At 43.6% G+C, this 20890-nt stretch overlaps 1 protein-coding gene across 3 annotated transcripts in view; it reads left to right on the forward strand.

Annotated features, from left to right (window-relative positions):
• Positions 1-20890, forward strand: part of usp24 (ubiquitin specific peptidase 24) — a 47056-nt gene that overhangs the window by 7611 nt on the left and 18555 nt on the right. The window contains exons 6-42 of one of the 3 annotated variants that reach the window (XM_050056024.1): positions 44-79; positions 181-246; positions 1418-1483; positions 1759-1833; positions 4268-4426; positions 4537-4651; positions 4804-4907; positions 5659-5766; positions 5868-5963; positions 6101-6262; positions 8164-8244; positions 8860-8967; positions 9050-9199; positions 9368-9499; positions 11279-11390; positions 11498-11574; positions 11720-11860; positions 13014-13067; positions 13160-13275; positions 13457-13523; positions 13729-13839; positions 15174-15272; positions 15584-15757; positions 15852-15937; positions 17569-17677; positions 17856-18002; positions 18120-18217; positions 18343-18438; positions 18530-18752; positions 18861-19023; positions 19271-19432; positions 19547-19617; positions 19723-19883; positions 19965-20026; positions 20214-20405; positions 20517-20631; positions 20744-20888. In XM_050056024.1, coding sequence (XP_049911981.1) covers positions 44-79; positions 181-246; positions 1418-1483; positions 1759-1833; positions 4268-4426; positions 4537-4651; positions 4804-4907; positions 5659-5766; positions 5868-5963; positions 6101-6262; positions 8164-8244; positions 8860-8967; positions 9050-9199; positions 9368-9499; positions 11279-11390; positions 11498-11574; positions 11720-11860; positions 13014-13067; positions 13160-13275; positions 13457-13523; positions 13729-13839; positions 15174-15272; positions 15584-15757; positions 15852-15937; positions 17569-17677; positions 17856-18002; positions 18120-18217; positions 18343-18438; positions 18530-18752; positions 18861-19023; positions 19271-19432; positions 19547-19617; positions 19723-19883; positions 19965-20026; positions 20214-20405; positions 20517-20631; positions 20744-20888 — 4239 coding nt within the window. Of the gene's footprint in view, positions 1-43; positions 80-180; positions 247-1417; positions 1484-1758; positions 1834-4267; positions 4427-4536; positions 4652-4803; positions 4908-5658; positions 5767-5867; positions 5964-6100; positions 6263-8163; positions 8245-8859; positions 8968-9049; positions 9200-9367; positions 9500-11278; positions 11391-11497; positions 11575-11719; positions 11861-13013; positions 13068-13159; positions 13294-13456; positions 13524-13728; positions 13840-15173; positions 15273-15583; positions 15758-15851; positions 15938-17568; positions 17678-17855; positions 18003-18119; positions 18218-18342; positions 18439-18529; positions 18753-18860; positions 19024-19270; positions 19433-19546; positions 19618-19722; positions 19884-19964; positions 20027-20213; positions 20406-20516; positions 20632-20743; positions 20889-20890 lie in introns of all 3 variants that reach the window. The other 2 variants (XM_050056022.1, XM_050056023.1) reach the window with 2 other exon arrangements.

The raw sequence follows: 20890 nt of genomic DNA on the forward strand, positions 1-20890 counted from the left end.
CAGTGTCATTGCTGGATAACTAAAACATAACTGTGTCTTTCAGGAGCCTCATGGTTGGCTGGTTGATTTGGTGAATCGGGTGAGTGATGAGCAGTCACCCAGATGTTGTCTCCATGTCCATATGCCACAGTTGTGTCAGTTTGGCCTCATATTTCTCCTCTCCTCTTCTTTTCTGTGAAGTTTGGAGAGTTGGGAGGATTCACCGCCATCCAGACGAAGCTCAACACAGACGAAATTGAGATCGCTGTAAGAATAACCGTCCTCACTTTGATCTTTTTGCCTTCCGTACAAATGGTCTGACGTATGTTAAGAGTAATGGGATAGTTCCAGCCCTGGTGATGGATGGAGAGAAGCTAGTCTGTCGGCAGACTTTGAGACAGCCTATGCAGGCGAAAGGTCGTCATGTTTACCCCCACCACTCTCAGCTGCAGGGGACTGAATGTCTCTCTCTTTCCCCCTTCCCACTAATACTCACTTACACACAGACACACTCTCTCATCCTCCCACTGTGTGATGGTTGAAATGCTCTGTTGTGTTATGTGTTCTGAGGCATCCTTGTACTGATGCTTCCTTCTGGGAACCTGGCCGGAACCACAGCCGTGCACAGCCATTGATTCAGTGTGTGCGAACACACACACATGCACACACACTCCCTCTAACCATTAGCATATTAATACGGAAGAGACCGGGCACAGACCACTCTTCAGTGGCAGTGGGAGCTCGGCAAAGTGTGTAAGCTGTCAGATACCTAACATACTCCAAGCACAGGAGGAAGAGACTGAAAGCGAAAGGAGAAAAGATAATGGGCGGAGAGCTCCCTACTCGACTGACTCCCAGGGCTGAGTCATTCATTTGTCTGCTTTGAACAGGAAGTCAAGTGCAAGGGGGCAGGGGGGGGGGGGGCACTGAGTGAATAGAGGAGGAAGGTGGGGGAGTCGGGAGCAGCTCGGAGAGAGCCCAGAAGCAGAGATGGAAGATAGCCAGATCAAAAAAAGACAGGAACACGGGAACCATTCATTAAGCTCCTGTGATTTAGCACTGAATGACAAATGACAGCTGGGCTCCGGTATTTGAAAGTCACCCACACATCTGCTTACGCTCACTCACATGCACACATGCACCAGTGAAAACACAGTATCAGTTTAAACACAATGTGACCTGTGGCCTTTAATTTGAGAGGAGTGGTGGAGGGCTGTTGTTGTTTACGTCTTCCTAATAAGCCATCAAAAGTGACACCCGTAGACGAATCCCATTCCCACAGCTATGCAAGACGGATTATGCTGACACGCCCTAAAAAAAAACCCAGAGAGATGCAATAAACAGTTCTTATCATAGTTGCTCATACTCAGCTGGTTTTGATAAAATGATTTCCTTTTTGGTTTGTGTCATGCCTGAGTTATTCTGTCCCCCCCTACAGTGTGTGTCAGCTCTGGTCCAGCCTCTTGGAGTTGGGGCAGAATACCTAAACTCCAGCCTCGTCCAGGTGAGCTATCTCATCTGCACACGCACTCACTCGAGTAGTACACTGACCCAGATCTTGTGTGTGGATACTTTCATTTTTTTCAGTTGAATTATGTTGTAATTTAAATCCTGTTAGTTTATTTTCGGTCTGCCTTGTTCCAGTGTTAAAACTATCACATGTGTTTGTTTATATGACCCTTGGACACCATTTAGATTTATATTCTATTTTTATTTGCTGTATCCTCTTACTGTTTTGCTGCTGCAGTGGCCTTAAAGTTTCATATTGTTTTTCCCCAGCCCATGCTCGATCCAGTCATCCATAAGATGATCACATATGTGCAGAACCTGGAGGAAAAGGACCTCAAAGACAAGGTAGCATTTTATATTTGTCACCCTTTTATCACTTAGATTTAAAGAGAGAAGGGACTAAAACACGTATGTTCGGTACCCGGGAGTGGTCTAACTTGTTGGCATATTCGGGTTGGGAAGCCAGTGAGGGATTGTGTCCTTGTTGTGACACTGCTGGTTGGTCAGGGCGCTTGCACAGATGAATCTGGGGCATAGTGTGAATCTTTCATTGTGAAACAGAGTATATGGGCGTAGTTTAGTTACAAGAGGGATTTAAATCAAGTCCTTTAGATCTGATGGGATTGCTGTTGAGCAAAGTGGGCGTGGCCTAGCAAATGCAGCACAATTGAGAGCTGTACAGACACAGAGATGTGGTGAGTCAGTGGTTCTCAAATGGTGTGCCCTGATGCAAATCCGCCCGAAAATTTGCAAAAAAAATTACGCTTGGAGGGGGTGGATTTGTCAGCGAATTGATAAAAAGAAAATGCGCCTTTTTTCTATGGAAACAGGTTTTGCGAATAAACGATGACGTACCGGCACACAGATCCTCAAATGTGGCCCTTGACATACAGAAATGTTTCAGCCAGAGTTCGTGAGTGACATGCTGCTGGACAACTACTTCCCAGAAGTCCTTCACACGCCTACGTTCCCATCAGGGTTCGCGTTAACCGGATATTCTCGGTCATTGACCGTATTTTTTACAACAATGACCGGAAAATCTGAAGGCCGTCGGTCATTTTGACCGGTTGCAATTACCACCCCTGCCCACCACCCCGGCGGCGGAGTGCACAGTACTGCAGAGAAAAAGTCATTCATCTGCTTCATGTAGTGTTGTTGACATAATGCCCTGGTANTGTTTATAATTTAGAATAACACAACAGTGCATAACCGAACACATTTTTCAATACCATAATCACTTCATTACAATTTTAATTTTGTGTCACCGAGCCTACAGACATAACTACATAACGCCCTGGACACACCGGACGCGTTAGTGACGCGTTAGTGCTGTCCAGTGTGTCCAGGGCGAAGCCTAATGGCACGGGTGTGTGGATGTCTGTTCATCTTTTCGTTCATGTCCTTATTAATGCACACTTTATAACTTGCTTGTTGGATTTATTAAAAACGAACGAGTGAAAACTAAATGTCTTTGAATATCTTTATTATCATTTAAAAACGAAAATTAAAATGACCGGTAAAAATAGATTATGACCGGCGACAAAAAAGTCTAGCGCAACGTCTGATTCCCATACACACGGAGAACAACGCGGTGGTCTCCTTTCAGCTATTTCCGACAGTACCCTTAACATTAAACTTCTTCATTGTCGTCTCTTCTTCAAGATGGTTAGCTCCGCTGTGAACGCTGACAAAATGCTAACCAGAGTTCTCCCAAGAGCCGACAGGTTTATCAGGAATCTGTCCATGGTCAGTTGTTGAGCGTCAGTTGAGTGTGTTGTTGTTTACAGTGGGCATAAGACGCTCTCTTATGACGTCATCTCATGGCGCACTCTTCTTCCACGGGGGTGTTTTTATTTTTTTCATTTTTCATGAGAAGCACCACCTACTGCTCTTCCTGTTGACTCCCAATAATCGCAAAACAATAACGAATGGAAACGGGCATAAATTCGCATTTTCTTTTGCGCATTTTCACAAAATTCGCTTGAAAATTTCGATACATTTGGAGGGAAACCCCACCAGTGTGTTTTGCACACCCATTTCCTAATAAAGAGGCAAACTCGACCTAAAAAATGTTATTTAAATTAATTTAATTTAATTTATAAAAGCCTTCATCCGTGTGTGGGAATTACAAGGACATAGAATTATCTTACGTTATTTCCCGTTTAAATGGATGTGTTATTGGTGCTTTGATGTAATTTTAAAGAGTTTAAAATTAATTCTTGAACCATTTTGTGAAATATTTTATGAGTTAATAGTTGGTTGTCAATCATTATTTGATATTAGTAATTAAAAATAAACATTATGTCGTGATAAGAGTGCTAACACACGTTATAGAGGCTATTGTGCTCAGATACAAATGCAGGTGAGCCTTCAGATTTTGGCTCGCCCTTTGAAAAAGAGGGAATAATGAACAAACTGGAGCACAACCATGCTGTTTTAAAAATGTAAACAAAGCTTAACAGTTAAGCAGTTTTACCTGATGGGCGGGGTTAGCTTGTCACCCCAAATTACATTTGATTCAATAAATGTATGTATGTTTTCTTAAGCTCAAGATGATTCACAGTATTACAGGAAGAAAAATGAGAGGGATTTTATTGTTAAAATACTTTATATATGGTGTTTTTTACACGAGATAATCAACTATTTAAATTAGGGACACAGGATTAGAATTTAGAAGAATTATTTATTTAACTGTCTCTTTAAGAACTTGTGAATGTTGATTGTGAGCCAACCAAGATGTTACTAACTCAGTTATTCCTCATTTGCCTGTTAACCGTAGCGTCTGGTGAGCATCCCAGACCTGCTGTCGGCCATCAAGCTGCTGTGTATGCGGTTCCAGAGGGAGCTGGTTACTGTCGTGGATGACCTGCGGCTGGACACACTGCTGCGCATGCTCAAAACCCCTCACTTCTCTACCAAGATGAACTCCCTCAAAGAGGTTAGCTTTTAATGGATCTGAGGTGTCAACGCTAAGGCAGGCAAAGATGATTTTTTCTTGGGTGATCTTGATCTAAAGTCACACTGTTTTTGTGTATCTTTGTCTCTCAGGTGACAAAGTTGATAGAGGAGAGTACAGTGTCGAAGACGGTGAAAAATGCCATTGACACAGATAAACTTTTGGACTGGCTGGTGGAAAACTCAGTCCTATCAATAGCACTAGAGGGTAAGGAAATCCATCGCTTCCTGTCACAAACTGCAAAACACTTGAAGTTTGTGTAACCACTTACAAACAACATGGAAACCATTACAATGATCAGGCTTTCAGGTTGAAGTTGACTCTTTACACTGTGGTCATTGACTGTTTTTATGTCCTAGGTAACATTGACCAGGCTCAGTACTGTGAGAGAATTAAGGGAATCATTGAGTTGCTGGGGAGTAAACTGTCACTGGACGAGCTCTCCAAGATCTGGAAAATACAGGTCAGCACCAGTGCACACATCACAACAGTAACAACACAGTCATCTCTGGGTATTTATTACATTTTCACTAAAGATATGCTATGCAGGATTGTCCTGAAACACAGTGTATAGACTCATAAGGAAGCAATTCAAAGTTGTGGATGGTACCAAAGGAACCGTTGCAATTCAAAGTTGTGGATGGTACCAAAGGAACCGTTCCGTACTGTCCCCATGTTTGGTCCCCCCTCTGTTGGGGTACCTAGCACACAGATCTGGTACTAAAAGGTGGAGCTGTGAACACTGCAGTCTGATTGGTCAGTAGAGGACGGTCACTCTGCTCAGGGCTGAGTTGTGTCAGGCTCATGTAACCACTGTTCATACTGTGGAGAGTTTTATTAGTAAACTGTAACTATAAAATGGAAGGATGTTTTGCTGCCTCTCACAGCAGCTGGAGTCTGAGACAAACACATTTAATTTAAGACTTCTGTTTGCAGTGGGTCTAGGTACCATGTCTGAAGGGTTACTTTTGGTTCCAAAGGTATCATACCGAAAGTGTTTGGTTGAAACAGGGCTTTTTACTTTCACTTTCGCCAGCCAGGGTGTTTACAAACAACAACCAACAATCCTGCATAGTAAACCTTTAATCATGTTGAACAGGTTTTTCTGTTAGCATATTTTATGTACACAGAAGCATTGCTGATACTGAATGTGTTCATGTGTGAGAATGTCCATGCGTTTGTTGTATCTATTGATTCCTGTGTGGCCATTTCAGGCAGGCCAGTCATCAACTGTGATAGAAAACATTCATACAATCATTGCTGCTGCTGCTGTGAAGTTCAGTTTTGATCAACTCACCCACCTCTTCGTCCTCATTCAGAAGGTCAGTGCTGTCTCTGTGACATTTTGGGACTAAATTGACTCAGTGGAAAGTGGGTTGTAAGTCTGCGCACAGTGGTAATAATCTGTGTGCCTGTTGTTTAGAGCTGGGAGGTCGAGAGCGACCGCGTGAGGCAGAAGCTGCTCAGTTTGATCGGGAGGATCGGCAGAGAGGCTCGCTCTGAAACTACAACAGGAAAGGTATGTTGGTGTATCTGTCATTCTGTCGGGGCTAAAGACAGCGAGAAGTAAACAGGAGAAATAGATGTTGAAATCTGCAGTGTGTTAGGTTTCATTGTGAAAGTGAAGACAGAAGCATCTTGTGTGTGTCTGTTTAGGTGCTTGAGGTGCTGTGGGAGTTGGCTCACCTCCCCACCCTGCCTACCAGTCTCGTTCAGCAGGCGTTGGAGGAGCACCTGGGGATTCTGAGCGATGCCTACGCTGTCAAGGAGACTGTGAAGCGCAGTTACATCATTAAATGTATTGAGGACATTAAGAAGGTGAGACAGACGCGCTACAGATGCCTCCTATTGTCCCTGCGGATGTGGGGGCGAGTGTTTATTTCAGTGAAGTGTTTTACGAGGTCATTCCAGGATCAGCTCCAAGAGTAATTATATTTGTTGTTGACTTTGTATTTACATGAATGAAGACGATGTGCAGCTCCAAAATGCAGCTTGACATATTTAAAGGAAACTCTACACTGGGCTCTTATATGTCTCTGCCTGCTGTGACAGCTTTGTTTTTAAGTTAGCACGTCCTTGTTAGTGCTGCCCTTCAGTTTGTTTACATCTCTTCCATCTATGTCAACATTCCATGGAGCTGTTGTGGAGATGGGGCCACTCTCTGGCTCGCGTTTAAAACAACAAGTGTCTGTCAGAGTTAATTTCTTATTTCAAACCTCAAGAAAAATGTCTTATTTCCTCTCTTGGTTCATTCCCTTGATCCCTCTGACCGTGCCAGAAATATTGTGACACTACAGAGGCTGATGTCACCCAGTCTCTTCTTTCTTTATCATCCTGTTCCAGAGCGCTGCCTCAGTATTTACTTGAGTCAGTAATTTCCATAATTAATTCAGATGTAGGGCAGGGCAAATAACGACTATGTACGATATATATTGATACATTTTCAAGCAAGATATAAATTTAGCTATGTATGTATGGACTTTGGCGAAAACTACGAACTCGCGCGAGTTTTCTGCAGAACCGGAAACAAAACAAGTCTCGCATTCTTCTTCTTCTGCGTTTTCTGGCGGTTGGCAACCAGCTTGTAAATGCATTACCGCCTTCCCGACCCGGAGTGTGGATATCACCATGGAGAGAGGTGCGCTACGTCAGACTTAATTCGAACATAACTGTTTCCATCCCCTGTTTTGCGAATCAACATTTTTTTCAAACCAACCAAAATACAGCTAAAACGAGCGTATTTTAGTTTGTGCGAATCAGGGGATTTTAATTCAAATTTTGGCGTTTCCATCATAATTTTCTGATGCGATACTTTGTAGATGCGCATCTAAACAGGCTGATGGAAACATGGCTACAGTCTGTTTTTATAAAAGTGCTCGTGACATCTCAAATGCTGCTTTGACTTGCAACTGAAAACATGTAGCTCATTTCATAGAAAATACCGAGATATGAATTATCGTCCATGTTGCCCAGCCCTACTGTCAGTCATGTCAGTCACTGCGCATGAACTGTGGTCAAACTGCCAAACTAGGCAGTGCTGATCAAATATTAATAAAGATTCTGTCAAGGTGTTACCCATCTCTCACCTCAGATGTTTTCAGGAACATATTTCAGTGAACTGTTTAGCTGTAAAATGAGAAAGTTTGTGACCCAGCTGCTGTGTTGGAATACCAAGCACTGCCCACTGGCCGAAGCAAACGTCATTTTACAGCTAAACAGTACACTATAACACCTCCATTAATATTTGATGAGTGCTGCCTAGTTTGACAGTTTGACCTCAGTTCAGGAGCAGTGGTTGAAATGATTGACAGCTGCGTTACAGACTCCTCATCTCTGATTGGCTGTTGTCTTTCTCATGCAGTAAGACCATTAAAAGCAGCAGAGTAGGCAGACGAATATAATTTTCTTCACAGGTTTTCTGTCTTATTTAGTGCTGGGTGAATAAAGTGACAGTTTCAGCAAATATGATAGATGATAGATATTTATTATAGAAGTTACTCACTACAGCTTTAATGATGAATAGGGGGACTTAAAGTAAATTGTTACCAAATAGTCTTAATTTTTATTGATACTGAAATTATTAAGATTAGAAATACATGAATCTCTATGGATGGAATTAATGTGTATTTTACATGTACATATAGGAAAACAAGGACCAGTGAAATGTGCTTTACTTGTGCAGATTCAAATGAAATGTATGTTTGTAAAATCACACTCAGGAGGACTCTAAAGGCAGCGACACTCAAAGCTCATTTCTTACTGGCACTTGGGGCAAGAAGAAAGCTAACGCTTTGGCCAAAGTAAGAGAAAAAGCCCATTTGATTTATAATTCCACTGAAAAAGCTGTACCCAGTCTCGCTGTTTCACGCCTGCCAACCAATCGTGAAGGAGGGCTTGACCACAAAGGGGTTTTATTGGTCACAGGTTGATAATTTCACACTTGATTGTAACAGGAGGCAGTTTGACCAGGTGTGTGTTAATCTGCTGCTCGCCTCACTGAGAGGGCTTTGGCACTGATGAATGATTACACAGTGGTGTTGATCCTGTCCTGGGTGAGAGCTGGCTGCATTAAATGAGTGATTTAGCCGCTGGATGAATGCTCAGCTTTGGTGGAAGTGCTAGCACATATACTCATGCGAAGAGGAATCTAATCAGAGCCTCGGTGATGTAAAAGATGCACATGTTTGATTTGGACTTTCTAAGAAGTTGTAGGAAAACAAATTTAAACCTGAAACAGTCAAAGTTTGCTCAGTGTTTCACATCCCTGGCTCTGGTTTGTTTTCTCATGTTTACACAACTACAAAAATACTGGGTCTGGGATGACAAAGCAATCTCATTACAAAATCTTATTACGACATGTTTGTGTGCTTTAGTGTGTATCATTGTCTGGTGTGTGTGTGCGTGTGTCTCAACAGGCGTCTCAGCAGAGCAGTCCTCAGGCCGTCTGGGTTGTTCCTGCCCTCCGTCAGCTGCACGAGATAACCCGTTCTTTCATCAAGCAGACCTATCAGAAACAAGACAAGGTAGCAGAAACAAACACACAATCGAAACAGTTGTACAGTTGGTGCGCTGTTGCCATGGTAACCTTTCCCTACCGCCCCGCAGAGCATCATCCAGGACTTGAAGAAGAACTTTGAGATCGTCAAACTGATCACAGGATCCCTCGTGTGCTGCCACCGACTGGCTGTGACCGCTGCTGGAAATAATGGCCTCTCGGGCTCAACTCTGGTGGACGGACGATACACCTACCAGGAGGTTTGTTTGTGTCCGACTTTCTCTCATTGGCTCTTTTCTTAATTTCAATTTGATTTAAGGAGTCAAACTTAATTTTATTTCCTGTGTATAATAATAAAACAGAGTATGTTGACAGCGTGTGTTTGAGGGTCACAATGATGACACGTGTCTCTCTGAATCTCCGTCTAGTATCTGGACAGCCACTTGCGCTTCCTGGCCTTCTTCCTCCAGGAGGCCAGCCTCTACCTGGTCTGGAACAGGGCCAAGGAGCTCTGGGAGTGCCTGGTGTCAGGGCCAGATGTCTGTGAACTTGACCGTGAGGTATGAAGGCGGTTATGCAAATGAAGCCCTTGTCCTTGTCCGTGTGTTTGTGTTTGCAACCACCTTTCTCTGGATGACTGCTCTTGAGGAACACTTGCACACACATTAGCCATTCACTCCACACTCCTCTTTATTTTAAGTATTTTAAGACAGTATTTAAGTGCACAAACATACATTAAAATAAAAAGAAAATGAAAAAAAAAATTGGCACATTTTACAGGATCATATGTTGGTTTTAGAACCAGGATCATGACATTGTCTCAGAAACAATGTGTAAGTACGCAAAAGAGTTTATTTTCTACCTCCTAACATGAGCCTTCAGCCTTTTGCCCAAAAATGTTTATCTAAATAAATCAAGCTTATTGAACATCACTCTCCAAAACAAAGCGCGAAAAAGTGAGTCTTAGTTTTAACAAAAGCAACTACAAAGAACTTTTATTTTGTGTTGATTTTGGCGGCCCCTGTGGACAAAAGCGGTAGTATTTCCATGAGCACCTCCGCCTCATGTTGTAAAGATCTTTATCTGGCTCTTGATTTGTTTTGGAAATGAGTGAAAGAAAGATGCAAAGTAGTTTGAATACTGTTTTTTCCTTTTTTAAAAGAGGTAGCTGTTTGCAGGATGCATAGAGATGAGGTAATTGTGGCTCTGTAAGATTAATAACTGTAATATGACAATGACTTTGTTTTAGCCACCAGCATAAACTCATATATTGATGTATAAACCTCACCTCGCAGTGTATTTCATAAATAAAATAGACGTATTACATACCTACCTCGGAGGAAGTGGGACAATTTTTTGAATCCTTTCAAATCCTGCAGTCCTCCCCATCTGTTGAATGAGTGACCAGAGTTGACTCGTATTTTCACCCGTGCTTTATCATTTTTTCATTTTTCTCTTTGCTCATCCTGCCCCAGTATCAGCCACAAAACATAACGTCAATATTAACAGTATCTCGGGTGCCCTGGTGCCTGGGTTCAAGTCGGACCCGTACCGCTTTGCTGCATGTTTTCGATCTCCCTTCCATCCCATTTATCTTCAGCTGCTCTTTAACAAAAGACAGAAAAAGCCCGCAAAATAAGTGAAATGATCTGAAGACAACTCTCCTCCTGCACCCTGTTGACTGGCTAATGTAATACTCAGCACTCTCATATAAAGAGAGGCTCTTACGGTCTTCGGCTGTAAATTATTTCGTATGATTTGGCGAGGAATCAGACCAGGGGACAGGCCTTAACAATAATAACTATATAGAAATAGTACTCGCTGTTGTTCGTGTTTGCGTATGTAGGTCACGTGGAGGCGTCAGTATTAAATTGAGACAGTTTCATAACCTTGTTGCTGCTTTAACCATTCTACATCTTTGCTCGACTCTGTGCTGCTCCTTCATTTATTACCTTGTTTCCTGCTGTTTTGAGTGTTTGCTGTACATTTCGGTCAAAGATCTCTCAATCAAAAACACACACGTAGTTACACTTAAGATAGAGCAGTCAGAGGCAGACTGAGCACAGATCAGACGTCTAGCCTGGGTCTAGTCTGTGTGTCATTTAGTTGATCTGGCTGATATAATTGGATGCACTGACCCTGAGCATCCTTTCTCTGCCTCACTGTGGAGTCAGGTCTTTTCATAGTTGAGTGAACACGTTGACATTGTGACTAACTAAAAGTAGCATCTAATCAACAGCTGCTCTTTGTTAACTTTGTTACCCTCTGAGGAACACACAAGGCATGTATCCAAGATTCAGTTCACCCACCGTACACATGGTATGTTTTAATGTGTGCAGATGTGTTTTGAGTGGTTCACCAAAGGACAACATGACCTCGAGAGTGATGTTCAGCAGCAGCTCTTCAAGGAGAAGATCCTAAAACTGGAGCCCTATGAGATCACAATGAATGGTGAGAGACTGCACGGAGATGCAGCACTGACAACACCACAGCCTTTTAGGATTAGTTGATTAACACGTCTGTGATACAGCAGTTAACGTGTTTTATTCGTCTCCCAGGTTTCAATCTGTTCAAGACGTTCTTTGAGAACGTTAATCTGTGTGACCATCGCCTCAAACGCCAGGGAACTCAGCTGGTCAGTTCTCATTTTTCTCTGCATTTAATGTTTTGTTTTTTTGTACCTGCTGATTTTGAGCTGACGAACACTAAACAATATGTATGGAGATAAAACACATCTGGATTACCATTTATATTTAACGTATCATATGGTCTGATTTCAGTGTGTGGAGCGACTTGACCTGGCAGGGATGGACTTTATCTGGCGCATCGCCATGGAAACCCCCGATGAAGAGATAGCCAATGAAGCAATCCTGCTAATTATCACATATAGCTACACCAACCTCAATCCTAAAATGAAGAAGGTAAATATATGAGTGTGCACACATGCCTCCTCCAGCTGTCCCCTCGACTGTGTCTCACGATCTGTAAACTACATTGTAACTTAAAGGGGAGCTATTATTATTTTTGTTGCAATGTCTCATGTTCATATTAAACATGGCTTACGTTTTAAATAATTAGGTACACTTACGTAAAACTGTGAGGCGTCCAGGTAGAGCTGAGTGGTAAGAGGAAAATGAAGACAAACATGAATCTAGCCCTTGCATGCCAATTTTGCAACGGGAGCTCAAAGTATTTATTAGCATCTACTAGCATACGGCATTGTCGTGCTGATCAGTGAGTTATTTCATGCTGCATTTTTTATTGCAGCAGCAGTCACACAGTGGGATGGTCATCCCAAATTTAAGTCAGAATTTTATCCCAGGCTGTCTTTGATTGCAAGACCATGTCAACAGTCATCCTTGAACTTCTCTCACTGTGCGAAACCCCAAAATCGCACAGTGTATACCAGGTTTTAGCTGCATGTCATTCCCTGTCTCTCTCCCCTCCTGTCCCGACATGCACTGCTACATGTAGCTACGTGCTAACGTCAGGGAAACCTGTAATCCTGAAGGTTGATGTTGTTAATTTCTCCTCAATTTTGGATCATATTCCTCACCAAAGATTTCATTTGTGAAGATTTTGGTTTAGAAGCTTTTACTGGTGATTGTTCACAGTAGAAAGTGCTGCTATACTCCGTCACAATCATTCCTCCGGCTGTTATGGCAGTGCAGAGACACTGAGATGCTGAAGACCCAGAGAATCTGGCCAATTGCAGCAGACTGGGCTTTTTTTGGGTGGGGGGCTTAAAGAGACACGCGCTAAATGGAGCCTCTCAGACAGAGTTTGAATACAGTTGTTTCAGCACAGACAGTATGAGAAAAATAATGTGCTTTTTGAACATTACAGCATGTAAACATGCTCTAGTAGAAACCCAATATACAAGTATGGACCAGAAAATGAGCAGAAGAGGTCCCTTTAAGATGCTGCCATCTTGTTTAAGGCCATCATTTTGCTTTGAATCAAGAGATTCACAGGAATCTTTTTGTTTCCAGTGTTAACATATGTGAGTTGGTTTGTTTTGTCCCTTTCTGAAGCCTGAAGCCACCTGTGATATTAACTCTTGCTTCCTTCCAGGATTCTGTGTCTTTGCACAAGAAGTTCATTGCTGATTGTTACAAGCGACTGGAGGTGAGTAGTGGAACGTGTTACTGTTCGGAGTGATTGTGCCGTTTCACAGACATCATCACCTGAAAGCCTATTTCTGTTTCTGTGTTTCTCAGGCAGCCAGCTCGGCCCTGGGTGGGCCTACTTTGACACATGCTGTTACTAGGGCAACCAAGATGCTGACGGCCACTGCCATGCCGACTGTGGCCACATCTGTACAATCACCATCCAGGTACAGAGGGGGGTTTGGGTAAGAGCATAGTTACTAAACCTATTAAAACATATTTTTTCTTTTGTTTAAATGTTTCTCGTCGTCACAGAGACTCAATTCATTCTTGACGACTGTAGAACACACACAAATAAAACACTTGTTTCAGTCCTGTTGAAACTCTTCTGTTGATGTTCCTCTCTAGGTCCACTAAGCTGGTGATAATCGAAAGACTGCTGCTACTGGCTGAACGCTACGTCATCACTATAGAGGTAAGCCCCGCCTCCTTTACTGTAAGGTTTCATTATCATGTTAACAGTAAATATGTCAGTAATATATAAGACACAATGATAGTTTTAACACAATCCATAAGAAGATGGATCCTTGAAACGAGGATTGATGAGATTTTTTTGTGTTTTAAGATGTAGCATTGTTTAATGTGTGTGTGTGTGTGTGTGTGTGTGTGTTTCTGTGTAGGATATGTACTCAGTTCCTCGCACTATTCTACCTCACGGGGCCTCGTTCAATGGACACCCTATCACTCTTCACATCACCTACGAGTCAACCAAAGACACTTTCACCTTAGAGGTAAGACTCTTCTTAAGCCCTGTTTAGATAGGAATTGTGCAAATTTGCAGGAAAGCCCAATCAGTCTTTTTTCAGCATTGGCAGTATAAAAACAAAATCGGGGAGTGCAGCAAAATGCCGCCTACCTACTTTTGTTTATACAGAATGTGCCTTTTTTGGGGCAATGGGGGGCGTGAGCAAGTAACAAAACGTGTAGCTCAGCGTGTGACGTAAACAGTGACGTGGGAGGGAAGCCACGGCTGGTCAGTTCTCTCGTAAGTCGGCCCGTTCTTCACCGTCCCCGTCATCTGACGGTTAATGGCCTCTTCGTTTGCGAGGACAAGGAGGGCGCACAATTCCTTGTCTCCCCAGTTGCTCATCTTTACAGTGTCTGTCAGGTTTGCGTTTCCCTCTTGCTACTAGCTGCTTGCTAATTCCTGCTATCAACTGTTTCCTGTTTATCCACCGCCAGTGGCTCGCACGTGCAGCGTCATCAACAGCTCCTCCCACAAGTCTTCAACAGCCCCTCCCGCTGCAGAAGGGCGCCTCGGTCTGTTTAAACCAAAAAGGTTCCGCCAATATGTCTACCCTACGAGGCGGAAAATTGGGCACCTCTGATCAACTCACCAATCCGGCTCTGTGTGTTTAAACGCTCGCAGCTTTCCGACAAAACATTCGCAGTAAATCTGGCAGTGTAAAAGGGGCTTTAGGCTACATCCGCACTAATATGTTTTTGTTTTAAAACACCTCTGGAACAGACAAACACTGCTGCCCGAGGACCTCAAAGTGCGTCCTGGCTTGTACAGCACTACTATTGAGTTTGAAAGTTTGAAAACTCCAGGGTTGCGTTTTAGTCTGGAAGGGCTCCTGGCAGGACTCTGACATGTTGCCGTATTTGTGTAGCAATGACTCCCGTTCCATTCTATTTTCTGCCACCTTGACCACCTTGTACTCATGTGTTACTTGTCAGTAGCACCTCCACCACGTTGGTCCATGCAAAAAAAAAACAAACTCTATGGTCTTACTTTTCTCCATTTCCATGGTATTTTCTGTAACGAACCAACCGCTAAGTAGACAATCTGCTTCCTGTTAACATCAGTATGTGCATGGTCATGTGATATGTGTTTTCAGGCATGTTAGTATGGACCGAGACGATTTCTGAAACGGTGCTAAAATGCTCGTGTGTACAGAGAAAAAATGCTCTTTTAAAAAGGAAACATATTCGAGTGGACTTGTCTTCAGTTTCGTTTAACACACCTTTATCGTGTCGAGTTACATCTACAGAGGAAATAACCCTGCTCTGTGTGTTTGTGTGTGTGTGTGTGTGTGTGTGTGTGTGTGTGTGTGTTCTGCAGACCCACAGTAATGAGACAATAGGAAGTATCCGGTGGAAGATATCGGAGCACTTGAGCTGTCCAGTGGATAATGTCCAGATCTTTGCTCATGACAGCGTGGTAAGTGTTAATGACTCTGTAAGTGACGGGGACTCTGTTCCTCTTTTGCTTTTAAAATACAGTTGCACCTGTCATTCCCTCATCAAGGTATTTTACTCCTCTCCCGATCACGTGTTTCCCCTGAAGCCAGTACACGTTACAAACTACAAATCAGTGCACAGTAAATCCTTGTAGGCAGGGTTCCACCTCCTGTTTGGTGGTGGGTTGTTTTGCTGCATCTATTGTGCGGCAGGGGAAACACAATCTGGAACAACCTCAATCCCTGTTTGTCTCTCACTGCGTCCCTTCACTGCTCCTCCACCATGTGTTAGTTGACCATGAATCGGGACCAGAAGCTGTTGACCCAGCTTGGCTTCAGTGATGAGCAGAGCCTGACTGTGAAGAGCTCAGGCACCGGCACTCCCTCCGGCAGCTCCGAGTCCTCTGCCTCTGCCTCCAGCAGCTCCAGCTCTGCTGTCTTCAACTCTGCCTACGCCTTGGAGCAGGTACCAGCTCAGACGTGGCTTTACTAAAAAAACTGTGGTCACACTTTGGCTTACATCGGTTCTGACATGCTGTGCTCATGTTTTCTGTCTCCAGGAGAAGTCCCTGCCCGGTGTGGTGATGGCTTTGGTGTGTAATGTGTTTGAGATGCTTTACCAGCTGGCTAACCTCGATGAAACCAGGTAAGAAAGTCCAAATCTAAGGATGCATTCACACTGCAAGCCTTCAAGCTCAATTAAGATCTATTACTCACATCTGCATTTTTTTGTTTGACTGTTTTTTTTTATACCGATCTATATCAGATTTTCATAAAACTGAGCTGTCTATGCAGGAGAAAGTTGCAAATACTTAAATTTAGTGCTATATGACCAGAGAAAAAGGGTTGTGGCATTCGGGATTGCTCGAGAGGTAGAAAACCTACAACTACCAGAATTTACTATGCCACACCGCACCAATGAACGCTCCCGCTGGTGGGTGATGGAATGCAAACTCGTCCATTTGACACAAGGGCGGCCAGCTGGTATTAAATTGTCTCAAATTACAGTTAAATGTTAAGCTGGAATATGTTTCTCTGAAAATATTCAAGGCAATAAATAGGCAATGCAATAACAGAATCTTTGTTTATATTTGATCATTGCTGCTTCGTTTTATCAAGTGATCCCAGTTTTTTTAGCCTCCATTTTCACTTTGCAGGACGGCGCCCACTTCCTTGTCACAAACTCTCACTATTACAGCTAAACAGCGACTAAAATATGTTTCTGAAAACATTTTGCATGTGAAATGGGCACTCCAAGATTAACAGAATCTTGGTTTATATTTGGTCAACACCGCCTGGTTTTACAGTTAAACTGGAGTTTGTTCTGAGTTTGAGAAAGAGGAGGGCGATGTGTCTCTTCACTCACTTCTAACGGGCACTCTGAAAATGTGAAAGTACAGCCTGTAGTTGGAGCAACAGCCCAAGAGCCAGGAGAGGAGCAAGGAGATCTAGGCACTGGTTAGATGGAGGGAAGTTTACCACAGCTCATTCATACCCACATTATTATGGTTCGGAGGTGATTGAAAGTCAGCGAAGTATCCCATAAACCATTCATGCTTCTGAACTGGCCCGGATGTGCAAAAGAAACATGACAAAAAGCCGTCACATGCAACTTGAAGTTTTCAAGTTTTTGTCATAAGCAGTAAAAAGTACAGTTGGAGTAAAAAGTAAAAATTGAGGCCACTAAAGTCAGCGTGTGCGGTTTAATTAATACGTTGATATGCAGTGGAAGCCAGCTAATTTGTGAGCGGATGATAACAAGGATGAACAGAAAGAGAGCCAAATTTTTAATTATGGCTCTTAGTGGAGCTCACAGAGGTGTGTGTGTGTGTGTGTGTGTGTGTGTGTGTGTGTGTGTGTGTGTGTGTGTGTGTGTGTGTGTGTGGACGCAGAGTCGGAGCCAGGAGTGGTGGAATTGTGACGTAAATGGTTTCACTGAAACAGATTTCATCCAAATCTCAGGATTTCAGAGGTTGCTTTTAATTACACTGGTTTGCTTTTACACATTTGTATTCACAGAGTGACTACTGCCAGAGCAGAATGTAGATCTAGAGTGACATATAGGTTGCATGGATTCTGATACAACTGTTCAAACTGAGGTGTCAGATCTGTATCTGATTCAGGACCTCCATTTGTGATTTGAGTTCACACAGTCACATGAGCAAAAAAAAAAAAACCCACTTGGGACACTTTTGACATCGGTCTGAACGAAGCCTAAATTACATACACCTTGTTGACAAACAGTATATTAATCAGTCAGTATATTGTAATCTCCAGGATCACTCTTCGTGTGAGGAAGCTGCTGTTGCTGATTCCAACAGATCCTGAAGTGCAGGATGCGCTTGACAACTTTGTTCCCAAAGAATCCAGCGTCTGGAGCCACCAGGTAATGGTCTGTGATACATTCTGATCAAGTGGCACCTGTCGTGGCTGAAGCTCTCAGTTCTTTGCCTTTCTTTTGTTATTTGATGTATTTGGTGTAAGCAGCTTCATTGTAGTGAGGCTGTATCCCTTATTTCGGTTTTACACATTCTTACTCCCGTCTTTGTGTCTCTTCTCTGTAGAAAACACTCTTCCAGGGTACAGGCTCTCGTTCTCCATCTATGGCCTCCAAGCAGCAGCACCAGCCCAGTGCTGCATCCATCTTGGAGTCCCTCTTCAGATCCTCGGCCCCGGGCATGTCCACTTTCAGAGTGTTATACAACCTGGAGGTATGCACACCATGAAACGCAGTACATCATTTTCCAATGCAGAACACCTGCTTTTAAACTTTAAATGAAGATTAGTGACATTAACATCTGTTTTCCTCCCTCTTCTCTGTCTGTCAGGTGTTGAGTTCAAAGCTCATGCCCACATCGGATGATGAGATGGCCAAAACCAGCAGCAAGTCCTTCTGTGAAAACTTCCTTAAAGCAGGAGGCCTCAGGTAACAGAGTAGAACAGACCTGATAAAGACACGTGCTGGCACTGTCTGGTGCTTCACTACTGGCACACATATGCCACTTTTTTTATTTTTAGTGCTAACAGGAGAATTTCTCTATTTCCTCTCAGTCTGGTGGTGAATGTGATGCAGAGAGATTCCATCCCATCAGAGGTGGACTATGAGACCAGACAAGGAGTTTACTCAATCTGCCTCCAGTTGGCCAGGTGCATATTGTCTCCCGAACACACACACAGGGGGTGATAATCTGTGACACATACAAAGTTAGACTTCATACTCAACCGGCTGTGTTTTCAGGTTTCTTCTTGTTGGCCAAAGTATGCCTGCAGCGCTGGATGATGATGTAATCAGGGATGGCGATGCACTGTCATCTCGTCCGTTTCGTAACGCTGGACGGACCGGGCGACAGCTGTCTCTTTGCGGAACCCCAGAGAAGTCCTCCTACAGACAGATGTCTCTGTCTGAGCGCTCCTCCATAAGAGTGGAGGAGATCATACCGGCTGCTCGTGTAGCTATTCAGGTAAAGTACACTTTCAGTTTCAGTATCGAGCAGTTTCGATGACAAATCCACCTTTGATTCATGACCCAGATTGATCTTAAATATTTGTTCGCTCTGTCTCTTTTCTAGACCATGGAGGTTGGTGACTTCACCTCCACTGTGGCCTGTTTCATGCGTCTGACCTGGGCAGCTGCAGCAGGCCGATTAGATCTGGTTGGCAGCCCGCAGCCAATCAGAGAGACCCATAGCACCCTTCTGCCACAGGGAGTCCGCACCAGAGTCAGCAGTACAGGTGACACAGAAAACACAATTTCATTGGGTGCTAGTTGTTCTTAATCTCCCCTGGGTGCTTTAAACATAAGCAGAAAGCTTGTTGTGGTGTCACAGTCAGTAGGTGTGGTCATCATCCTGCACAACTTCATTCCTGATGTGCATTTTGTAATGATTGTTGCCAACAGCTCATGGTCAAAGCATTTCCGGTGCTTCAAACAAAAGCTAAAGAAAGGAAAGTAAAACATATGTCTTGTGTTTGTTTGCAGGAAGTAACTGCAGCTCCAGCAGTGAGGGCGAGACCACGCCAACAGCGTTGCATGCAGGGATATGTGTCAGACAGCAGAGTGTCTCCATCAAAGATGCCATCATTGCCCGTGAGGCTCTGTCACTGCTGGTCACCTGTCTGCAGTTACGCTGTCAACAGCTGTGTAAGACACACTACAGTGTTAGAGTAGTTTGTACATTACCTTTAGTGTGTAGGTTGCTGTTTTTGTCAGACTTCTACAGTGAAACTAAATCCTGTGGTTGGTTTCTCTCTCCAGCTTCTTTTTACAACCTTCCCTCCGTCAATGATTTCATCATTGATATTCTGCTGGGATCTCCCAGCGGAGAGGTAAACAACACCCTCTTTTTGTTTAATAGACTGCACACACAAGAAATATATCCCTAACAATGCAGTGTGTGTTTACAAGTGCGGTCTCTGTCTTTTTTCCATCAGATCCGCCGTGTAGCTTGTGATCAGCTCTACACTCTGAGCCAGTCTGACACTTCAGCCTTTGCTGATGTCCAGAAACCCAACTTGTTTCTCCTCTCGGTCATTCTCACTGCTCAGCTGCCATTATGGAGCCCGACATCCATCATGAGAGGCGTCAACCAGAGGTACTTAAGCAAGAAACACTCAAGATATACACACTGAAGACTTTGGAGGAGGTCTTGTGTTGACGTTGCTTTTCTTCTCAGGTTACTGTCCCAATGCACGGAGTACTTTGACTTAAGATGTCAGCTTCTGGATGACCTCACCAGTAAGCCGATCACTTCCCTTTTTAGCCTCTTTTATCAATACCTAGACATGAAGTCTTGTCCCAGATGTAAGAATTGATTAAATTAAGAGGTTGTTGCCTCCTGTTTTAGCCTTTAAAGGTCAGGGTGTCATCAAAACTCTTTCTTTCTATCACATTGTATTCTCTCCCTTCTCTCTACCTCCTCCAGCGTCAGAGATGGAAGTGTTAAAAGTGAGTGCGGCCACCATGCTGGAGGACGAGATCTCGTGGCTTGACAACTTTGAGCCTAGTTGGAGCTCTGAGATGGAGACCAGCGAGGCGGACAACATCCTCTTGGCAGGACACCTCCGACTCATCAAAACCTTGCTCTCACTCTGTGGCAACGAGAAGGAGCATCTCGGTGAGCGCACACACAAGGACACACACATCCACATCTGCGCTCATTAAACACATGTTGGAGGGTTATGAAGTGGAGAACTGTAACATGTAATGTGAGAACTCTTTTCTCCAGGTCCGTCTTTGATCCAGCAGTTGTTGGATGACTTCTTGTTTCGAGCCTCACGCATCATCATCAACAGTTCAAACCCCACGCCCTCCCCGGCGCCCAGTCATGACTTCCACCCCAAGTATGACATGTTAATCCTGTACATGATTAGTTACATTTTATTTTTGTCCTGTGAAATCATTTAAAAAGACATTCTGAACCTTGACGTTAATCCTTTGTCACGGTCTGTTCAGGTGCAGCACAGCCAGCAGCAGGCTGGCAGCCTACGAGGTGCTGGTGATGCTGGCAGACAGCTCTCTCCCAAACCTCCGCCTCATCACAAGAGAGCTCATGTCCATGCACCACCAGTCTGATCCTTCCCTCTGCAAGGAGTTCGATGT

The sequence above is a fragment of the Epinephelus moara genome, chromosome 10, assembly GCF_006386435.1.
Source record: "Epinephelus moara isolate mb chromosome 10, YSFRI_EMoa_1.0, whole genome shotgun sequence".
Taxonomy (NCBI): Eukaryota; Metazoa; Chordata; class Actinopteri; order Perciformes; family Serranidae; genus Epinephelus; species Epinephelus moara.